This window comes from Spinacia oleracea, chromosome 6 (assembly GCF_020520425.1).
Source record: "Spinacia oleracea cultivar Varoflay chromosome 6, BTI_SOV_V1, whole genome shotgun sequence".
Classification (NCBI taxonomy): domain Eukaryota; kingdom Viridiplantae; phylum Streptophyta; class Magnoliopsida; order Caryophyllales; family Amaranthaceae; genus Spinacia; species Spinacia oleracea.
The window spans coordinates 148,592,285-148,611,256 of record NC_079492.1 but is presented as its reverse complement, the minus strand read 5'-3'; the positions used below and the strand labels follow the sequence as shown (position 1 = coordinate 148,611,256).

The 18,972-nt window shown below is 33.7% G+C and overlaps 2 protein-coding genes across 2 annotated transcripts; one reads left to right on the top strand and one right to left on the bottom strand.

The window, feature by feature from the left end:
• Positions 1-1,421: 1,421 nt before the first annotated feature.
• LOC110792138 (uncharacterized) lies at positions 1,422-5,503 on the top strand. The gene is made up of 9 exons (XM_021996953.2): positions 1,422-1,961; positions 2,708-2,859; positions 2,997-3,092; positions 3,193-3,255; positions 4,048-4,116; positions 4,210-4,312; positions 4,406-4,477; positions 4,906-4,994; positions 5,133-5,503. Exons 1-9 carry the CDS (start codon positions 1,604-1,606, stop codon positions 5,280-5,282), a joined length of 1,152 nt encoding a protein of 383 aa, XP_021852645.2. The 5' UTR covers positions 1,422-1,603; the 3' UTR covers positions 5,283-5,503.
• A 1,318-nt stretch (positions 5,504-6,821) lies between these two features.
• LOC110792144 (acetylornithine deacetylase) lies at positions 6,822-12,788 on the bottom strand. The gene is made up of 10 exons (XM_021996961.2): positions 12,390-12,788; positions 10,996-11,240; positions 10,783-10,891; positions 9,100-9,238; positions 8,679-8,736; positions 8,565-8,582; positions 8,292-8,414; positions 8,061-8,214; positions 7,935-7,968; positions 6,822-7,039 (listed from the first exon to the last, which is right to left on the bottom strand). Exons 1-10 carry the CDS (start codon positions 12,717-12,719, stop codon positions 6,936-6,938), a joined length of 1,314 nt encoding a protein of 437 aa, XP_021852653.2. The 5' UTR covers positions 12,720-12,788; the 3' UTR covers positions 6,822-6,935.
• Positions 12,789-18,972: the final 6,184 nt, after the last annotated feature.

The window sequence follows — 18,972 nt, the reverse complement described above, 5'->3', positions numbered from 1 at the left end:
AAAAAATATAGTTACTCTGAAAACTACTACTAACATAAACACAACGAACATTACAGTGACTATTAAAAACACTATTTCGCAACATAAATTAAAGGTGACTATATCATTTATATACTAACTATGTGAAACACTAACCCTAATTTCAACAAAACAACAAACATTTCGAATCACTCAACAAAATAATAACTATTGTAGACATATAATAACTGTTGTGCACATATAGTAACCATTAAAATAATATAGTAACTATTGTACACATATAGTAACCATTAAAATTACATAGTACCTCTTTAAACCATATAGTTACTGTATTACTCATATAATTACTATTTAAAATCGTGAAGTCACTGATCGAATTCGCGAAGTGAAAACGATACTTCGGTAAAACACAAACATTAATTTCTTCAAAACAACAAATATTTTCAATTTTAAGTAAAGATAGACTTAAAATTCTTTAAAAAACAACAAACCGAGATGTGATCTCTAAAAATTCTTGCGAAGATTTGTAGGCGAGCGCAAATTCTTCGATTCGATTTCGGCAACGACGAACCTCCTTCTTGATCTACTACTTCCTCCAATTTTTCCTCATCTAATAGATCCAATCATAAGAACTATAAGATAATTACGAAGAAAATCGAACAAAACCTAGAAATTCGGGCTAAATTTTGAAAAGCATAGAGAGAAAATGAAGAGAGAGAAAATGAAAGAGAATGAACAGATTGTAGATCTGAAATTTTGAAAAATAAAAAAGTTTAAAATGTATATAAAGTGGGCTAGACACAAATCGCATTAAAACTCTTCAAAACACATAGTTACTCTTTAAAACACATAGTTACTGTAATACGCATATAGTTACTATTTAAAATTACAAAATAACTGTCACGTGACAGTTACATAGGTTACCCATACAAATTACTCCGTTGCCCTGGTCCACGCTAATTTAGCATGGACCAGGTTTATATTAGTGTAAATAAAACTTATATGCCACTTTCATCCTTTCAAAACTCAATTTTGTTTTCTTTTTTAATATTTAAAATAAAGATATTAACTTGCTCTTCTTAAATTTTAAATAGAAACTCTTTGTATTCATAACAACTATTATTTCTTACAGGGTAATGATAATTCATGGTCAAACTTTTGCCAAAAAAGATGCAATGCGGCAAACATTAAGCGAACAAGATACTCTCTTCATTCCTAAAAGATTGTCCCGAATATTTTTTGTTACAGAAATTGGATATACTCAAAAGCAAATAGGTAGATAAATATGAGAGACAACATAAACCAGATGATGTATGGAGCAAATAAATATACGACATCTATTTATAAGCATATGGGAGACGCGGATAATTATAATTAAGTCTACGATAATATGATTTGTTAATCATTATCTACACTTGGCAAACAATCACAGGCTACCACAGATTATCTCTCACCAAAACCAAACAAAAACTCCATTACCAAATAAAGAAAACCACGGCACAAGTTTACACACAGCCACAAAATCACTCCCTCTCTCACATCAAAGATTACCAGCTATGCCAATTGAACACAACTTCACCCTCTTCACATAACTCCAGAAAAAAACTCATTTTCCCTGTAATTAATGGAGTCATTGCCATTGTTATACCGAGCTCCACACCCTCCAACGACATCGTTTAAGGCCTCCAATTATGGGTCCTTTTGCTTTGACTGTTTCATCCCAAAGTCAACCCTTTGCAGGAGGAGAATCAAGTATGGCGCAAGTGTTGTGAGAGCTTCAGTAGACCCAGGTAGTAGTAGTAGTAGGAGAGAGAGGGTTGATGGGATTGAAAGATCAGACGGTGTAGTAGGAGGGTATACTGGATCAACTATGGAAGTTACCACATTTAATCAGAGCTTTGGGGATGCTGCTAGTGCTACTGCTGCTGATTTTCCTGTTTGGGATAAGATTGGTGCTATTGTTCGGCTTAGCTATGGAATTGGTAATTTTTTCTTTCTTTTTCTGGGGTTGTTCTTAAATTTGTTGTTTATTTTATTGATTGGATTGTATAGATAAGGTAAATTGGGTTTTTTTTTCAGCTAATCAGCTTAAATTGAATTGGGTAAATGATTTTGTATATTGTATGCCAATGAGAATTTTTATGAAATTGTTTGTTTGGTGTATCGGGCAACAAAGGTAATGATGTAAATGAGATTCGATAGAAATCCTGTGAATTTTTGGTGGCTACAAGAATTAGAGGAGTGAGATTATTACGTTTTTGTTAAAGCAAAGTTGAGATATGATCCACAAAGCTTTACCAGAAAGAAAATTAGATTAGGAGAAAAAATAGAAAGTTATTTTGGCTTATCACTCCTTTAGTGTCACTTTTTTGTTCTCTTTTCATTTTGTTAGGAGCTTGAATTTATTTTTTTAGCTGCTTTTGGTGTAGGCAATCATGTAAATGATATGAGTTTCCAAAGAAACAAAAACAGAAGGAAACAATGGGGGTTACTCATCATTCCATGTGAATTGCCCACATGGTTTTGCCTTCTTTATTTGATTTCTTGATCTTGTTTGTAACTTGTGTAGATTTGGCAATGTGATGCCAAAATGTTTGTTGCTATGAGTTTAGTATACCTTATTAATTGATTTTCTTCTATAATTGAAAGAGTGATATCTGTATCAAATTTGGTGACAGAAAAGATGTTTAAGATGAACTGATATTTATTTGTAATTTGCTGAAATCAGGCATTTATGGTGCTATGGCTCTAGCTGGGAACTTCATATGCTCACTTTCCGGAATAGACAGCTCCGGTGGTTTTCAACTGTCATTTGATGCCATTATTCAAGGACTTGGATATGCAACTCCCCCGATTATGGCTCTTCTGTTCATACTAGATGTATGTTTTAGGACATTCCCTATTAGGCTGAGGCCATATGATATTCCATATACATAGTTTTCATAATTTTGTTTTCTTGTCACATTCTTTTTTTTCTTTTATTCAATTTCTTGATGGCCTGAATTAACTGACTGCAGGATGAGGTTGTAAAGCTGTCACCCCATGCTCGTGCAATAAGGGATGTGGAAGATGAGGAGCTTCGAAGCTTCTTCTATGGAATGTCGCCATGGCAGGTAAACACTTTAGCTCCTTGAAGGAACACATGACTTTCTTAATGGATATATGTAATGATGAGATAAGAAATTCTGACTAACATTTCATAAAATTTTGCAGTTTATACTCATTGTTGCTGCAAGCTCAGTTGGAGAAGAGCTCTTCTATCGAGCTGCTGTCCAGGTTAGTATATGTCTTCGACCATTTAGGATTTCTCCAGAATATTTCCTTGTCACATAAGACCATTACTAAGTATCTATTAGAAGATTTTGCCACTTTATGATGGCTATTACTCTTTTTTTTGAATTCTTTTTGACACCCGAAAAACATACACTTAGCTATAGTTCTGCGGTTCTGCTCCTCTGGATATTTAGATATCAAACACAAGGGCAATAGCAATAGAATAACTCCAATGAGGTTTGTTTTCATGTCACATCATAATTTTACAAACCTCGATTGTAATGAACCTTCTACCAACAACAGATGAAAAAAGAAAACTAATATGTTTTGCGTACATGGCAAAAACAAGCCACTCACTCTTTAGTAACCTTTGATTTTGTAACTTTTCTAAACATTAGTGAGGTTTATCTTCAAACCTCTAAAATTCAATACAAACCTCTTGACAAACCTCTTATCGTTATTGCCCTATGCTATCCAGGTTTGTTTTTCTGGATACGTGCTATGCAGTATTTTACGTTCAATTGGAGTGCTGCGAAAAGGGGAACTTAGAGTTTTAGCTTTTTCTGGACTCAATAACTTCTAAACAACAAATCCAACTTTTTACAAGATATCCATAGTTTCCAGTGGCAGTGCACATGTTATTTACATTTTAAGGACATATCTTGGGCTTGAAAGACGCCTTAGATGGTAATATGGTATCCATCAGTCCTTCAGATGAGCATCCTATAGTTGAAAATCTATTCACTTTTAACCTGCGAAGTGTGGAAATTTTAAAATTCTATATTGATGTTGTAGGGTGCTCTTGCTGATATATTCCTCAGGAGCGGTGACTTGGTAACTGATGTTCGCGGAATGGCAGCTCTGGTAAACAGCCTGTTCTTCTACCCTATCCCGTGATAGACTTATTGTCCTGTATTTTTACTCTATCTGACCTTATCCTAAAAATTCAATATACAGGCCGGTATGCTACCCCCATTGGTACCATTTGCTCAAGCATTTGCAGCAGTCATTACAGCTGCCCTTACAGGTTCTCTATATTATATAGCCGCGTCACCTAAAGGTAATTTCTCCATCTCCTGGTTCAATATAGCTTCATAGATAATTTTATCAACATTATAATGATCGTGAAGTTTCTTTCTCCATTTCATTTCAGATCCCACATATGTTGTAGCGCCTGTTTTACAATCTCGCTCAGGCCGTGAGGATTTGAAGAAGCTTTTTGCAGGTTTGTTTTGCCCCTCCACACCCCCCAACCCGCATTAGGCAGTCATAATTTTAGATTATACATGATTAGATCTCGGGCGTGCACGGATATTATAAAATATTTGAGTAACGAAAGAATTGTTCGAAAATAAAGTAGTACGGACTATAAAAGGTTTTGATTGATTTTCAAAAGTTTAATAAAGTTTTAGTTAAATACGGAGTAATACTGAATCTTTTCCATAAAAAAATTGTTGAAAGAATAAATGAATAAAAAAAAAAAGTTTTAGCGGAAATTTTTTCAACATGAATGACACGTGTCATTCCTGGTGTTTGTTTTAGTATAATGTAATAGAAGGCTACAACAAATAATAAGATTTCATTAACTATCAGGGTGAAGAGAACAAAGCCTAAATGAACTTATCAATATCTCATATTTTGTACATTTTGCAGCCTGGTATGAACGGAGACAAATGAAAAGAATATACTCGCCCCTATTGGAAGGAATTTTGGGTCTTTACCTTGGATTTGAATGGATCCAAGTAAGCTCTCTTCCACTTATTTGTTTGACATGACATTTTAGGTTTTGTCTATGACAAGTTAGACTTTGTTCTTTTGAGTTGAGTTGAGCTGAGCTGAGCTGAACTGAACTGAACTTTCAATTCTTCGTTTTGCATCAGACAAATAACATCCTAGCGCCTATCATCACACACGGGGTATACTCGGCAGTTGTTCTAGGGCATGGCTTATGGAAAATCCATGATCACCGGTGCAGGTTACGCCAGAGAATCCAGCAGCTAAAATCAGAAAAGAAAGACAGTGCCTTTTGAAGAGCTTGCTACTTTGCTAGTTTTCCCTTTACCAAACTGTATATTACTATCATAGACTCATTAAAATAAATCCTCAATACGTAACCAATATCACAGGAATTACAGTTGTATAGAGTTTATGTATATAACTATAGAAGTGAAATGATGTATACAATAATACAAACTACAAGTAACTACAGTCTACAAAGGGTTTGTGATAATATGAATGTCCATTTAACGCACTATGTTTCTCCGCTCATTGATGTATATTCTAGCTCATTACTACTGTTTGGGCTCCCAATTGAATATCAATTGGGCCACTAAGTCCAAAGCCCAATGGCTCAAGACAGCAACATCAAACCTGGCACAACCAAAAAGGTTATTCAGCCATCAACCAAGGCCCAAGACCCAATAGCAATAAATGACCTATGGACATTTATTATGCAAACACTATAAATAGGCCACCAAGGCTCACACCTCAAGGTACGTCCAATTTATCGCCTTAAGACTACTCTTCTAGAGAACTTCTCTCTAGAATCCGAGCATCGTTCTTACTTAGGCATCGGAGGGGCTTTCCTCGGAAACACCCCCGAGGCTAGTGACTTTACTCTTGCGCAGGTGAATTCGGACTCGACTCATTCAAGCAAGCAAGATCTTCAACATACACGAAAGGGCCTTCATTCGAAGCCCATTGTTTCCACCTTTACAACACCGGAACAACTACTTTAAAATGGGAAGGTACAACTGTACAAAGGTCAACATAAAATGTTAAAACATTTTCTGAAATTTTATTTTCTTTCAATGGTAGCAGAAAGTAGACCTGATTACATTGCGGGCCGGGCCTCACCTTGAAATTCTGCCCATTAGGTGGCCAAACCGAGCCGGTTCAAAATTTCTGCCTAAAACCCGGTAATTTGGGTTGAGCTTTTCAGGTTTGGCTGAATTTATAACTAAAATTGCATTTATGAGTTGTCCAAAACCCATTAAAAATTGAAAATCGGGTTGAGCCGAAAAACTGCCGAAGAACTGCCTAAAAACTATCCAAACCAACCATTTTTCTGGCCAACGGGCTAGGCACATGATGATCAGGTCTAGCAAAAAGAAAGTAATTACTGGCTTGTGAATTGTTTTTTTTTTTTTTTTTGAGGCGAATGAGCCACAAGGACAAATAAATTACAAATTGATGCAGAGGAATTTGCACCTGATATCTATTATACACATGACTTCAGTATTAACCACTAGACCGAAATCTTATTGGCACTAACTTGTGAATGCATAAAAAGAAGAAAAATGTTGAAGTTATTGGACCAAGGAATCCCCTTGTTTCTAATATATTGCTATGTAATACTCAAAGTTGAAAACACAGATTAAATTCAGAATTATTTGCTTCTATATATAGTTGCTTGATCAAGATTTGGAAGATGCATGGGTGGCTGAGCTATTTTACCATCTCATATCCATGTAATTGACTTTGGCCGTCAGTACGGAACCATTCAATAAAAACCATGTAGATTTTGACTGAAACATAACCAGTCTATGGAAATTGGGAGAGATAATACATGATTGAATTCAGACCATAATGATAGGCTTATTATTGAGATTGTTATTTGACAGTAAAGACATCGAAAATTCGATCAGTAATAAAAATATAAAAGTACAGACCAACAAAGATGGTTAATCTTCTAATTGTGCAATAACGCTTGCAAAGACTTGGTAACCTTGGCACATGTCCGAAAGAAGGCAGTATTCATTCTTGGCATGGTATGTTGCCATCAGACCTGCAATTCACAGATATCTTAATAGACATTCTTCAACATTCATAGTGAAATTTAGCCATGAATTATTATATAATCAAAATTCTATTGGTAGCAAGTGAACAAGATGAAATTGGATCAATACTATACGGCTAATGCAAGAAAGTGGAGAATAGAAGCACATTAAGGCTCCGTTTGGATTGGTGTAAAACATTTTCATGGAAATCATGAAAATGTTTGGCTTGGTGTAAAACGTTTTCATGGAAATCAAAACGTTTTCAACAAAGTTTGCCATAACTTCCTCAAAGGTGGAAAAACTTTTTTCATGTGAAAATGAGGAAAACCACTTTTCCACCTTTCCTCCCTCTCCTTTCTTCCCTCAATCTTCTCCATCTTCTCCCATTTTCTTTAAAGGAACCAAAAAAAGGAAAATTAGTTTGGAGCTTTACGTAACTTTCTCAATTCCAGCGCAATTTATCCTTCAATAATTTCTTTTCCTAAATTTCTTTCATTCACGGTTTGATTTTCATTGAAAATGTTTTACATTAAACCAAACAGAGCCTAACACGTAAATAGTGAAGAAAGTGTTTCTTTTAGGTTCCCATAACATCTAGTGTCGGTTTGATGGAAGTAGGATATATTACTTCCCTAGGAGTTGCAATTTCTAGGGACTTCGCAAAAAGCTGTCTGCTTTATTTGTGTGTCTACCAAACATGCATGCAGATGTAGGCAGTACATGGTCTCTATGTACATCTAGAATTCACCATGACGTACATGTACGGCTCAAATGTTTGCAGCTAAGAGGCAAAGACGAGTATCATGCCTTAATTTACCAAGACGAGCAAATTCATTGTTAAGAACAAGAATTTGCCCAACAGTTGTGCATTGTGCACATATATAGGTTGTTAAGAAATTTTACCATAGCCTGCTGTTTGAACATCAAATCCATCATCCTGCAACACAACGGGCTTATAAGTGCTCAGCAATACAGTGAAAATAAATGGCTAATAAAACTTCATACCAATAAAATAAATGATATTCTCACTTTTAGGTCACGAATCAGTGGCAAACTTCCGGTGATGGAATATGGTTTAACATGACCAACAACTTCTTCAGTAGCTTTGCATAAAACATGAAACCCACGGGAATCGAGATCACAAGCCACACCATTGGTGGCCTCATCAAAAGTTATTGTAAGTCTGGTAAACACAGAAAATGTTACCACAAACAATGGAGGAAAATTATATGAAACAAGCTAAGATGAAGAGGTACAAACCTTCCTCTAATGTTTTCATCAGGCAGCACATATTTTGAAACGGGTCCTCTAGTATCTAACTTCTCAATGTTATCATTTATGTCATTGACATATTCTTGAAGTTTTTTCATACAGTCAGTTACACTGCAAAGAGAATGGACACGTACGAGACAACTTAATTACAGATCTACCCAACAAGAAACCATAGGCGTATAAGAAGAAAAATGAAAATAACAAAGCAGGAAAGTTAAGTTTGCAGATAAAATTGCATGAGTAGAGTATGGTTTTGCTTACTCATAAAACGGAGTTAGCCTGCAAGAAAAAAAAAGGCTTATGAGACATCTGTTATTTATTTTTCTAAAGAAGAAAAGGGACACAGAAAAGGTCAGCAGTTATTAGGTAAAATACCTGACATCACCGGAAATTGTACAGTCGCCAGGGATCTGGTTGATACCCCCTCCTGGATCTGAAACATCGAGAATCAGCAAGAAAGTCAAGCATCCATAAGACCATAACACATCCAATTGGTAGAAGGTACACCCGATTGCATGTAGAATTACATGCAACCGGTTCGTTTTGTACTTTCCCCTCAAAAAGCATATTTTTATAGTTTAAAAGCACTTTTTACAGTTTTAAAGCACATTGTTACAGATAAAAAACAAAGTTTTGCAAGTAAAAGAAATGGAAGATAGTATGTGATTTTAAATCGCTAATGTGTTTTTTAAATATGTAAAATGTGCTTTTAACCGGTTGCATGTAGAACGACATACAACCGGGTGCACCTTCTAATACAAGGCTATTAAACCTGGTATTCAAGGCAAGTACTTACAAACCCATTGAGTGGGCTTCATGGTTGACGGGGTTGCAAATCCATAGACATCCTCTTTGGGGTGCGGAGGAAAATCTTTGTAAAATCGTAACTGGATCTCCTTAAGTGCTTCCATTGTCATTTCCATAGCATTTACTGCCTGCATAACCAATGTGCATCTATTATTTATGTTTGGTTGGCGAGGGTACCGAAATTTTGGATTGCATCCCGTATCAAATAACACTGTTAAACTACTGGAAAATGTACCAAAATGCTGTCTTTCTCTTTATCCTACCAATAAGGAAGTCATTTACATTTTTTTTTTAAGTAACTTTTTTATAGCTAAACAATTATATATGATGATTGGAAATATGCTGCAGAAACCGCTTCATATCTGAACTATGCTACACCAAACTTGCAGCCTGTTAGGTGTGAAGTACTCCCTCTGTAGTCTGTACTATCTTCTTCAATTAATAGTAGTGTTAAATTAAATGGATGACAATGAAGTTTGTGATTAGTTTTACTTGAGATCCCACGTGAATGTCTAAGATACTCCATTTTAGTAAGTAAACAACTTTCTGTTGATCAATATCCATCACCTTCAATTAGAAAGGAAATAAAGTCTGACAAATAGAACCCTATCACAAACTCCAGAGTGAATCCTAACACTATTAAATTCTTCTTCTTTTAGTCTTCTTAAAAACGGGGATAAAATTTTGCTCTCATAAGCTCCTTAAATTGAGCCCATCAAAACCGTTCTTCATTTTCCTCTCCTTCACCGTCTCTCACCATGGATCGATTTGACAAGATAAGTAGTACACTGCAAATCCTACTTGCCACTTCTCAGGACAATTTTTGTTGCATCAAAAAGTTTATCCATCCCTCTAACTCAGTCTTCAAATTCTACAGTTCTTTTCCATCATAACACAATATCTTACACAACAACAAAGAATATTGTGTAACTTAGTCGTTAATATTTTATGATATCATTCTCCTTTTTTTTTTCCCCTCTTTTCTTTTAGAGAAATGGCATAATCCAACAATCAATCTAGATTGAATAATGACAATGGAAACCCAATTTAGAGAGGTCACATCATTGCTTTTCGAAATGCATAACAACAATGAAGAAGATGAGGAATAGTGAAGGAGGGTGGACTTTTTATCCCCGATCTTTAAGAAGACCAAAGGAAGATGAATTTAACAGATTGGAACAAGTAATTGTTCATTTGTTTGTAATGGTTTACTCTCCAAATTTATGGAATTATCCCTTTTAGTACTGCACCTGGCGGGTGTTCTACTTCTACCACACCCCCTAAAAATTGTAAACTATATTCAACTAAAATCTGAAAAATCAGAAGATTTTAGCATAAGATCTATGATCTATCACAAAGACAGTCGAAATATTAAGTTTGAACAAATACCACAAGTACAAGTCAATCTATTAAGGAGGTAGACCCAAAATCCCTCGGATGAAGCTCCGCTGACCTATTTCATTCAATATTTTGAAAAGACAAGAGGCACGCAAAGCAATATTAGCTTCACGGAAAAAATGCACACATAGACAACGTGATGCAGACATTCCCATAATTAAAATATAAAGTAGTCATTTATGTAAAGAAAACTTTGCCTGTCATATATCATGAAATAAACTTTATATATGAATACTTTTCTTTAATAATGCGCCATTTACATTTAAAAAAGTACCTTGTGGGGAAGGCCACTATGGAAAAGTTTTCCAATTCCCTGTAACTTCCATGGTATCACGCCACCAGTACCAATGCAAGGTTGTTTATCTGCTGTGTCTATCCAGAACCTGAAGAAGAAATAAAAGATCATATATGTTAAATACAAACTTAAACATATGGTGATAGTTTAACTTCATATATGAGTTGTTCCAGAAAACAGTGAAGGACATACAAAGGACCATCCTTCAACTTATCAAGCAATCCATCCTTTCCAAGAGCATCGACACCAATGCCTGTTATAGCTGAGTTCTCCTCGTTTGCTATGAAGACTGCAACCACGGACGACTTTAATTTTGGGTTTGTCTCCCCTAACTTCTTCATTAATTCAGCTACCAAGGCAACGTGTCCCAAACAGTCTGTAGTCCCTCGACCTCTAAGTATATCACCCTCGATGCTCAATGAGAAAGGATCGAAATCCTACAAAAAAAATCCATAAATTAGTTTTAAGGACTAAATCCATGTGTTACATGGTAAATTTGGGTAGGATGCCTAAACAAGGGGCTCATATACTACAAGTGACAAGCTAGTTTAGTGACCAAGTTAACATAACATATCAAACTATTATGTTACTCAGATTCTTCATTTCACATTTTCACCCCAAGTATCCATGTCGGATCTTCGACAATCTGATAAGGGTATGACCAAAAATATGGATTTTTTTTCCACAGAAAGGTGAGTGTGGACTCATACCATGATCCAAGTAACATAGCCCTTAGACTAGATAATTATGAACAATACACAATAAGTCAAATTATATGTTACAGCGACGCCTCTAGTGAGGCAAGTCGAATGTATGTAGCCAAAGATTTTATCCCTAACTCCATAGTATCAAAAAGGTTATTGGAAACAGATATATGGTCAATTAGTCATTAACTCAAACTAATCCGAGAAAGGTAATTGAACTTATCCAACTTAGTCAACACATTACGATTGCAGATTTGCAGATAATTAGATTGGACATAAATAAAGTATGAACAGCCCTGCTTACAACTTCTGAACCCAATTTCCTTAACCCTAACCATTCAAATTCAAGAAATTAGCAACCATACCACACAAAGCAACCACCATAATCCCAGAAAACAAAAATAAATACTCCAAAGGATTCAAACTTTACACAGAAGCAACAGAATCATAGAACAATCTCACAAGTAATCATCAATCAAAATCAATCCAAATGTAAGAACCCCATATCAATGCACCACAATCAAAATCTGTAAACTATACCAACAGACATAATTAACATCAATTGACACCCTAATTGAGTTTCAAACAAATTAACACCCTAATTCAGCACACACACACACACAAAATAAATAAAATGAACAAAACTAAGCAACAGAATCATAGAAAAATCTCACAAGCAATCATTAAAATCATCAATCAAAATAAATCCAAATGTAAAAAACCCATATCAATCTACCACAATCAAAATCAGAAAAATATATTAACAGACATAATTAACATCAATCGACACACTAATTCAGTTTCAAACAAATTAACACCCTAATACAGCACACACACAAATAAATCAATAAAATTAACAAATTTAAGGGAACAATCGGATACCCAATCAGCAGGATCAGCGGTGACAACATCCATATGACAACCCACAAAGGAGACAACTTTTCCGGGCTGGGTACCCGGGTACTCAACAATGAGGTTTCCCCTTTTGGGATAGTAAGTAGCATGGTTGATGATGAGTGGCCCACCACCGGTAGCGGTGGAGAGAGGAGAGAGAATCTGAAGCAAGTGGTTGACAACCCTGTCTTCTTCTGGGATCAACTCAGGTGGGTTGTTCTGTAAATACTTGGTTTCTCCAATGAGTTTGGTTAAGAGATTCACGTATGATTCTTTGTTTAGTTCTCCAAGTGTTTCTTTTAGCTCTGATGACGCCATTGGAGAGAGAGAGATAAAGCACGAGAAATGAATGAACAACGGGGATTTTAAGCAATAAGGTTGCCGAGTTTATAACTGATAAATTTTTATTTATACTCGAAAAATAGAGGGTATTTTTGGTACATGAAATTCGATAAATGGTCGAAGGTTGCCGAGTTTATAACGGATAAAATTTTATTTATACTCGAAAAATAGAGGGTATTTTTGGGATATTAAACCCGATAAGTGGTCGAAGGTTGCCGAGTTTATAACGGATAAATTTTCATTTATACTCGAAAAATAGAGGATATTTTTGGGACATTAAACCCGATAAGTGGTCGAAGGTTGCCGAGTTTATAACGGAAAAAATTTCATTTATACTCGATAAATAGAGGGTATATTTGAGACATTAATCCCGATAAGTGATCGAAGGTCGCCGAGTTTATAACGGATAAATCTTTATTTATACTCGAAAAATAGAGGGTATTTTTGGGGAATTAATCCCGATAAGTGGTCGAAGGTTGCCGAGTTTATAACGGATAAATCTTTATTTATACTCGATAAATAAATGGTATTTTTGGGACGTTAAGGGGCATAGTTGGAACTTATTGGACCAAAAAATACAATATAAGAGTAAATTTATACTCTGTACTTATACTTATATGATATGATTGGAACTTATCTGAACTTATTGACGTGAATATTATTTTCTAAGCTGAAGAGTACCCACTTTTACCCTTCATTTTTGGAGTCAAAATAGCCATGCACATAAAATATTAGTACCTTGTGTGATTTTGTTTAATTTGTTTTAATGAGTAGGCTTAAGAATATAAAGTTTGAATACAGCAATTAAAGATATTGATAATAATCTAATATACATATATAAAGAAGGTATATTTGCTAAAATATTAGAGCGCCACCTAGGATTACTAATGGTTTCGTCCAATGAAAAATAAGATTTTTAATTTATTTTTGAATTAAAAAAATCAAGTGCCACATAGATAAATAATTAGGTGTCAAGTAGATATTTTAATTAATTAATAATATATACAATTCCATCCAAAATCAAATATTTTAATAGTTAAAATAAATCTATAATAAAATTTAATCCAAAATCTACAATAAAAATTTGTCCAAAGTAAACACTAAATAATAATAAAATGAAAATTACATTATAATTAATAGTAATACTTATATAATAAATAAAATAGATCATTAAAGAATAAACATGAACACAATGTCGTTCTTGTGAATTGAACTGAATGGAGCTGGAAAACTTTTGGTTCGGGTTTGGTCATACCAACTATCGGGATCTATACGTACTTAGGCTATACGAAGGGGAAAAGTACCCAAAGCAAAGAACTTAAACCCAATATATTAAGGTTATAAATAAGTGGGAGTATCTCATTATTGTTATTCACATCAAATAAAATCATGACAAATATCTCAATAATAACTAGAGTTATACTTTTCTAATATTGTCTATTTTCTAATACGAAGTATACTATACATGCTATAGTGTTTACAATATAATATAACGCTCTAAATAAAGCGTTAATTAAGCACACCAATAATAATAGTACTCCGTAGTTGATTAAAACTTCACTGAATAAGTAAAAATCAATCATGATAAATAATTGACTATGATATGCTAAAGTACAAACAGACTTCCCAATTTTTATCTTATTACTGGCTAATTGCATAGTAAATAAGCCGTAGGAGATTTTACTAATTACTCTACTACTAGAATTATGAATAGATACATTCTTCATAGTTACATTCCTTTTCATACTAAAATACATACTCTACTAATAAACAATCATCTCCGATTGTAATTATTAGGAAAATTTGTAAATATTAATCCAACCTTTGCCCGATTTTCTTTAATTAAGCCAACCTATGCAATATTTCTGAATAATCCAACATTTATGACCCAAGTACTATTATTAAGCCTGTGTGACCGGTTACCTGTTACAAAGTCAACATTAAAAACGTTGACAACCTGAAGTTGATTTTCCTCCTAAAATTTTGGACACGTCACATCACGTGCCACCTAAACAGGATTTTCTATTTTTTTTCCAAAAAACCCTTAACCCTTCTCTCCTCTTAACCCTTAACCCTTAACCCAGATCCAACAGTTGATTGGTTTAACCCAGTCATAGCAATTGCTGATTATTTTTGACGAACTTCGAATGGAGAGGTATGAGGGATCAACAATGGTGGAGAAGAGGTAGAAGAGAAATGATGAACAGAGAAGAGAGGAACGAAAATTGCAGAGATGAAGCAATTAAATCGCAGAGGAGAGAGGAACGAACATTAGAATAACAATTAAAAAAAATGAGGGGAAAAAATTGTAACGGTTATATTGCCACGTAAGGGTGAATACCGGTTACAGCAGGTTATTAACTTGCTAGGCTTAATAATAGTAGTTGGGTCATAAAGGTTGGATTATTTAGAAATATTGCATAGGTAGGCTTAATTAAAGAAAATCGGGCAAAGGTTGGATTAATAATTACAAATTTTCCTAATTATTATAAGTTACCAAATATTTAAATAATAAATCAGTCTTATATTAGAAAATATGTTTCCAATTTAAAATATATTATAATTTAATATTTTACCTTTTAAGTAAAATTCCTCACCGACGGCGTAGAGTTTTCGTAGAACTCAACCTCTCATTCCAACCTAAATACTAATTTAATCTATTATATAAAATATAGCAGTTATAATAGGAGTTTTATTTTAACTTAACGATTTAACAAAATCCGTGCATCGCACGGGCTAAAATCTAGTAATAAATAAATAAAACGTGCATTTTGACTTTATCTAGCCCGTGAAAAAGCTCAATTGCTAACTGCTGTACCCGGGTACAGCCAATTCTGGCTGTACCCCCCAAAAATGACGCGCTCATATTGTTTGTTCATTCTTGTCGACTGTTTGTTCTTTTTTATTGTACTGTTTGTTCATTCTTATTGTACTGTTTGTTCTTTCTTGTTGTACTACTTGTTCATTTTTGTTGTACTGTTTGTTCTTTCATGTTGTTTTTTAAATTCATCATCAAATTTTCATAATTGTTGTGTTTTTTGTTCTTTCTTCTAGAACTTTATGTTTTTTTTAATATTGTTTGTTCTTTCTTGTCTATTTGTTTGTTTATAATAATCATATGGTTAATGACCATAATTAAACTCTTCATTAATATTTTATTATTTCTTTTTGTATTGTTTGTTCTTTCTTGTTGTACTGTTTGTTCTTTCTTGTTGTTTTTTAAATTCATTCATCAAACTTATTGTTGTATTGTTTGTTCTTTCATGTTGGCTTTAAAATTCATCATAAAATTGTTCATAATTGTTGTATTGTTTGTTCTTTTTTCTGGAATTTTATGTTCTTTTTTATATTGTTTGTTATTTTTTGTTGAATTTTTTTGTTATTTTTTGTTTATTTTTTTGTTCATAATAATTATCTGCTTTATTGTTTGTTCTTTCTTGTTGTATTGTTTGTTCTTTCATGTTGGCTTTAAAATTCATAATGAAATTGTTCTTCATTGGTCTTTTATGTTTTTACAAGCGCCTATATTGTTTATTTCCCAATAAATAAATAAATGTTCATTTCCAAAATAGTCAATGTTCATTCCAAATAAATAAATAAATGTTCATTTCCGAAATAGTAAATGTTCATTTTTGTACCAGTATATTAATGTTCATTTTAAACAACACAAAACGACATCGTTTTGGATGGGGGTACAGCCAGCTTTGGCTGTACCCGGGTATAGCCAAAAATTTGCGGAAAAAGCTTATTAAGTCATTCATAACCTCTGGACTTATCCAGGCCCAGCATATTGAGACGTCTGAATTCTAAAATGAGCGAAATCCTACACGGCCCACTAGACAATTGACCTTTGAAGCATGTCAACGCTTACACACAATCCCTCTTCTTCACTTTTTTTTTTTTATTATTATTTTTTCAAAAGGTCTTGTATGCACAAGTTGTACAATAAATTTATTGTACACCAACATAACTTTTACCCAATTTTCTATAATTTTTACCCAATTTTCTCTAACTTTTATACTATTAAAAAATAAGTTGATAGATAATCATTTAAAAGGGCTAAATGATAAATTTTATACATTATTAGTGATTTTGAAGAAATACTTTTAATTAAAATGAAAAAATTTATTAGTAAAAAATAGATAACTTTTACGTATATAAGGGTAACTTTTATGCATTTTACGTTAACTTTAACTTCGGTGTACAATATTTATCGTACACCCATTGTAAATAAGAATTTGTGTTATTTTTATATATTACTTGCATTATTTCATCTTTTGACACTATTTACTTAACCTACTCTGACCATTATTTTCTACTCATAAATAAAACAAATACGAAGTACTATTATGTGAAATGTTACTTTGGCCATCATGTTCGATAATTGTCAAGAACATAATACATAAGCCAATATTAAATTAGTTATCTCACATTGAAAACATAGAGAGAGGTTGAATATATAAGATTGATGGGTTAAACCATGTCTCCACCTATCACTCATTGATTTTAAGATAGAATTTCGGCAGACTTATATATGGTTAGACTTTCCTCGTATATGGACTTGTGCATAACCCGGTGAGCTCATGGGCTTTGACCTTTTTTTGACCCAACATAGGGAGGGCCCATCGACGTTGAAGAATTTGCAATGTGGAGAAAGGTCAAACATCCCCAATTAGGGTCTTAACCTCTATCCAGACTGCAGTTTTAATTACGAGGGTAAGTTTTATCTCAAGTTTTAAGGTAGTCTGCAGGGGAGTCTCGAGTCTAAGTTTTGGGATAATGTAGTCAAAGACTACAGCAAGTCTCGAACTGAGTTTGAAAATCCAAGACTCACTTAAAACTCTATTTTTTCTCCAACCAAATCAAATCATGCCACATCATCATACTTTATCCTATTTAATTTTTTGTAAGGAGTTTAGTTGAGTATGAGGCGAGTCTGGGCCGGGATAATGTGCAACAACAGGGAGAGTCTTGTGTGAGTTTAAATAATACTCCGTAAAAAAAAATAGTGAAAATCTGATGTGACAGAGTTTGAAAGATTGAGGGTGAGTTTGAATGAGGGTGAGTTTGAAGGATAAACTCGCCCTGAATATTAAACTAGTTAAATATTGGTGGGTTATTCCACCTATCATTATGTCAGAGTTTATCAATATCGTAATAAAAGCAATTAATTAATTAATTAATTATTTGTGTATCACTTTCATATTCATCTTGTTTTGTATCCATATAAGTTTGTTTGGAACGACCAATTGGAGAAATTGAGGAGAGTAACTACTAACTATAAAGAAGGGTGTCGCGCAGAGTTCATGCAGATAGTATAAAATACGTGTCCAACGAAACATGAACACACAGAAAGAAAATGATTGCTGAAATTTGGGGTTGACGAAGTTGATCACAATATAATTACATTCCAACGATATTGTCCCTTCTCAACTTTCTAAATTTTTTTAATTGGTTGATCGAAGAGGAGGTAAATATGTCATTGTTGTTGTCTATCTTAAACTATATTACGATTAGACTTAATAACATAGGGTTAGGTTAGAATTAAATGGTAAGCAATTTGATGTCGTATAAGGAAAGTCTCACACGGGTTCAAGTTTCAACCAATTAAGCTCCAGTGATTTTGTTTCATGTGCTAATTAATAGTGCTATGCATAAGATAAAAAATTATATTTTATTATGTATATCTATAAACGTGGTCGTGTATATAGTTATTGATTGACTTGCGAACATACACTTATTTGTATTGATGTTATTAAATTATTAAATACTCCGATGAGTGGACTCGCATGGTGGGGTGTGAATTGTGAAAAGTTAAAACGGAGATTTTTCTTGTGATCGACGAAATAAAGCAAAAGTAGAAAACAAAGTACTGTATATTAAATTATTAAATACTACAATGAGTGGACTCATGTGGTGGCCTGGGTTTGAACTGTGAAAGGTTAAAACGGGAAATTTCTTGTCATGAAGGAAATAGAGCAAAACAAACTAAAAACACCCTTAAACGGAAAATATGAATATCTTAATTAATTTAGGGTTTTGTTTGGTTTGGTGTAAACTTTTTCATAGAAAATGTTTTCCCCTTTTTTATCATTTATGTTGTTCGGTTTGACAAGAGGTGGAAAACAATTTTACATATCTTCCTCAAATGTGGAAAAACATTTTCCATTTGAAAGGAAGAGAAACCATTTTTCTAACTTTATTCCTTCCCTCCCTCTTCTTTCTTCCC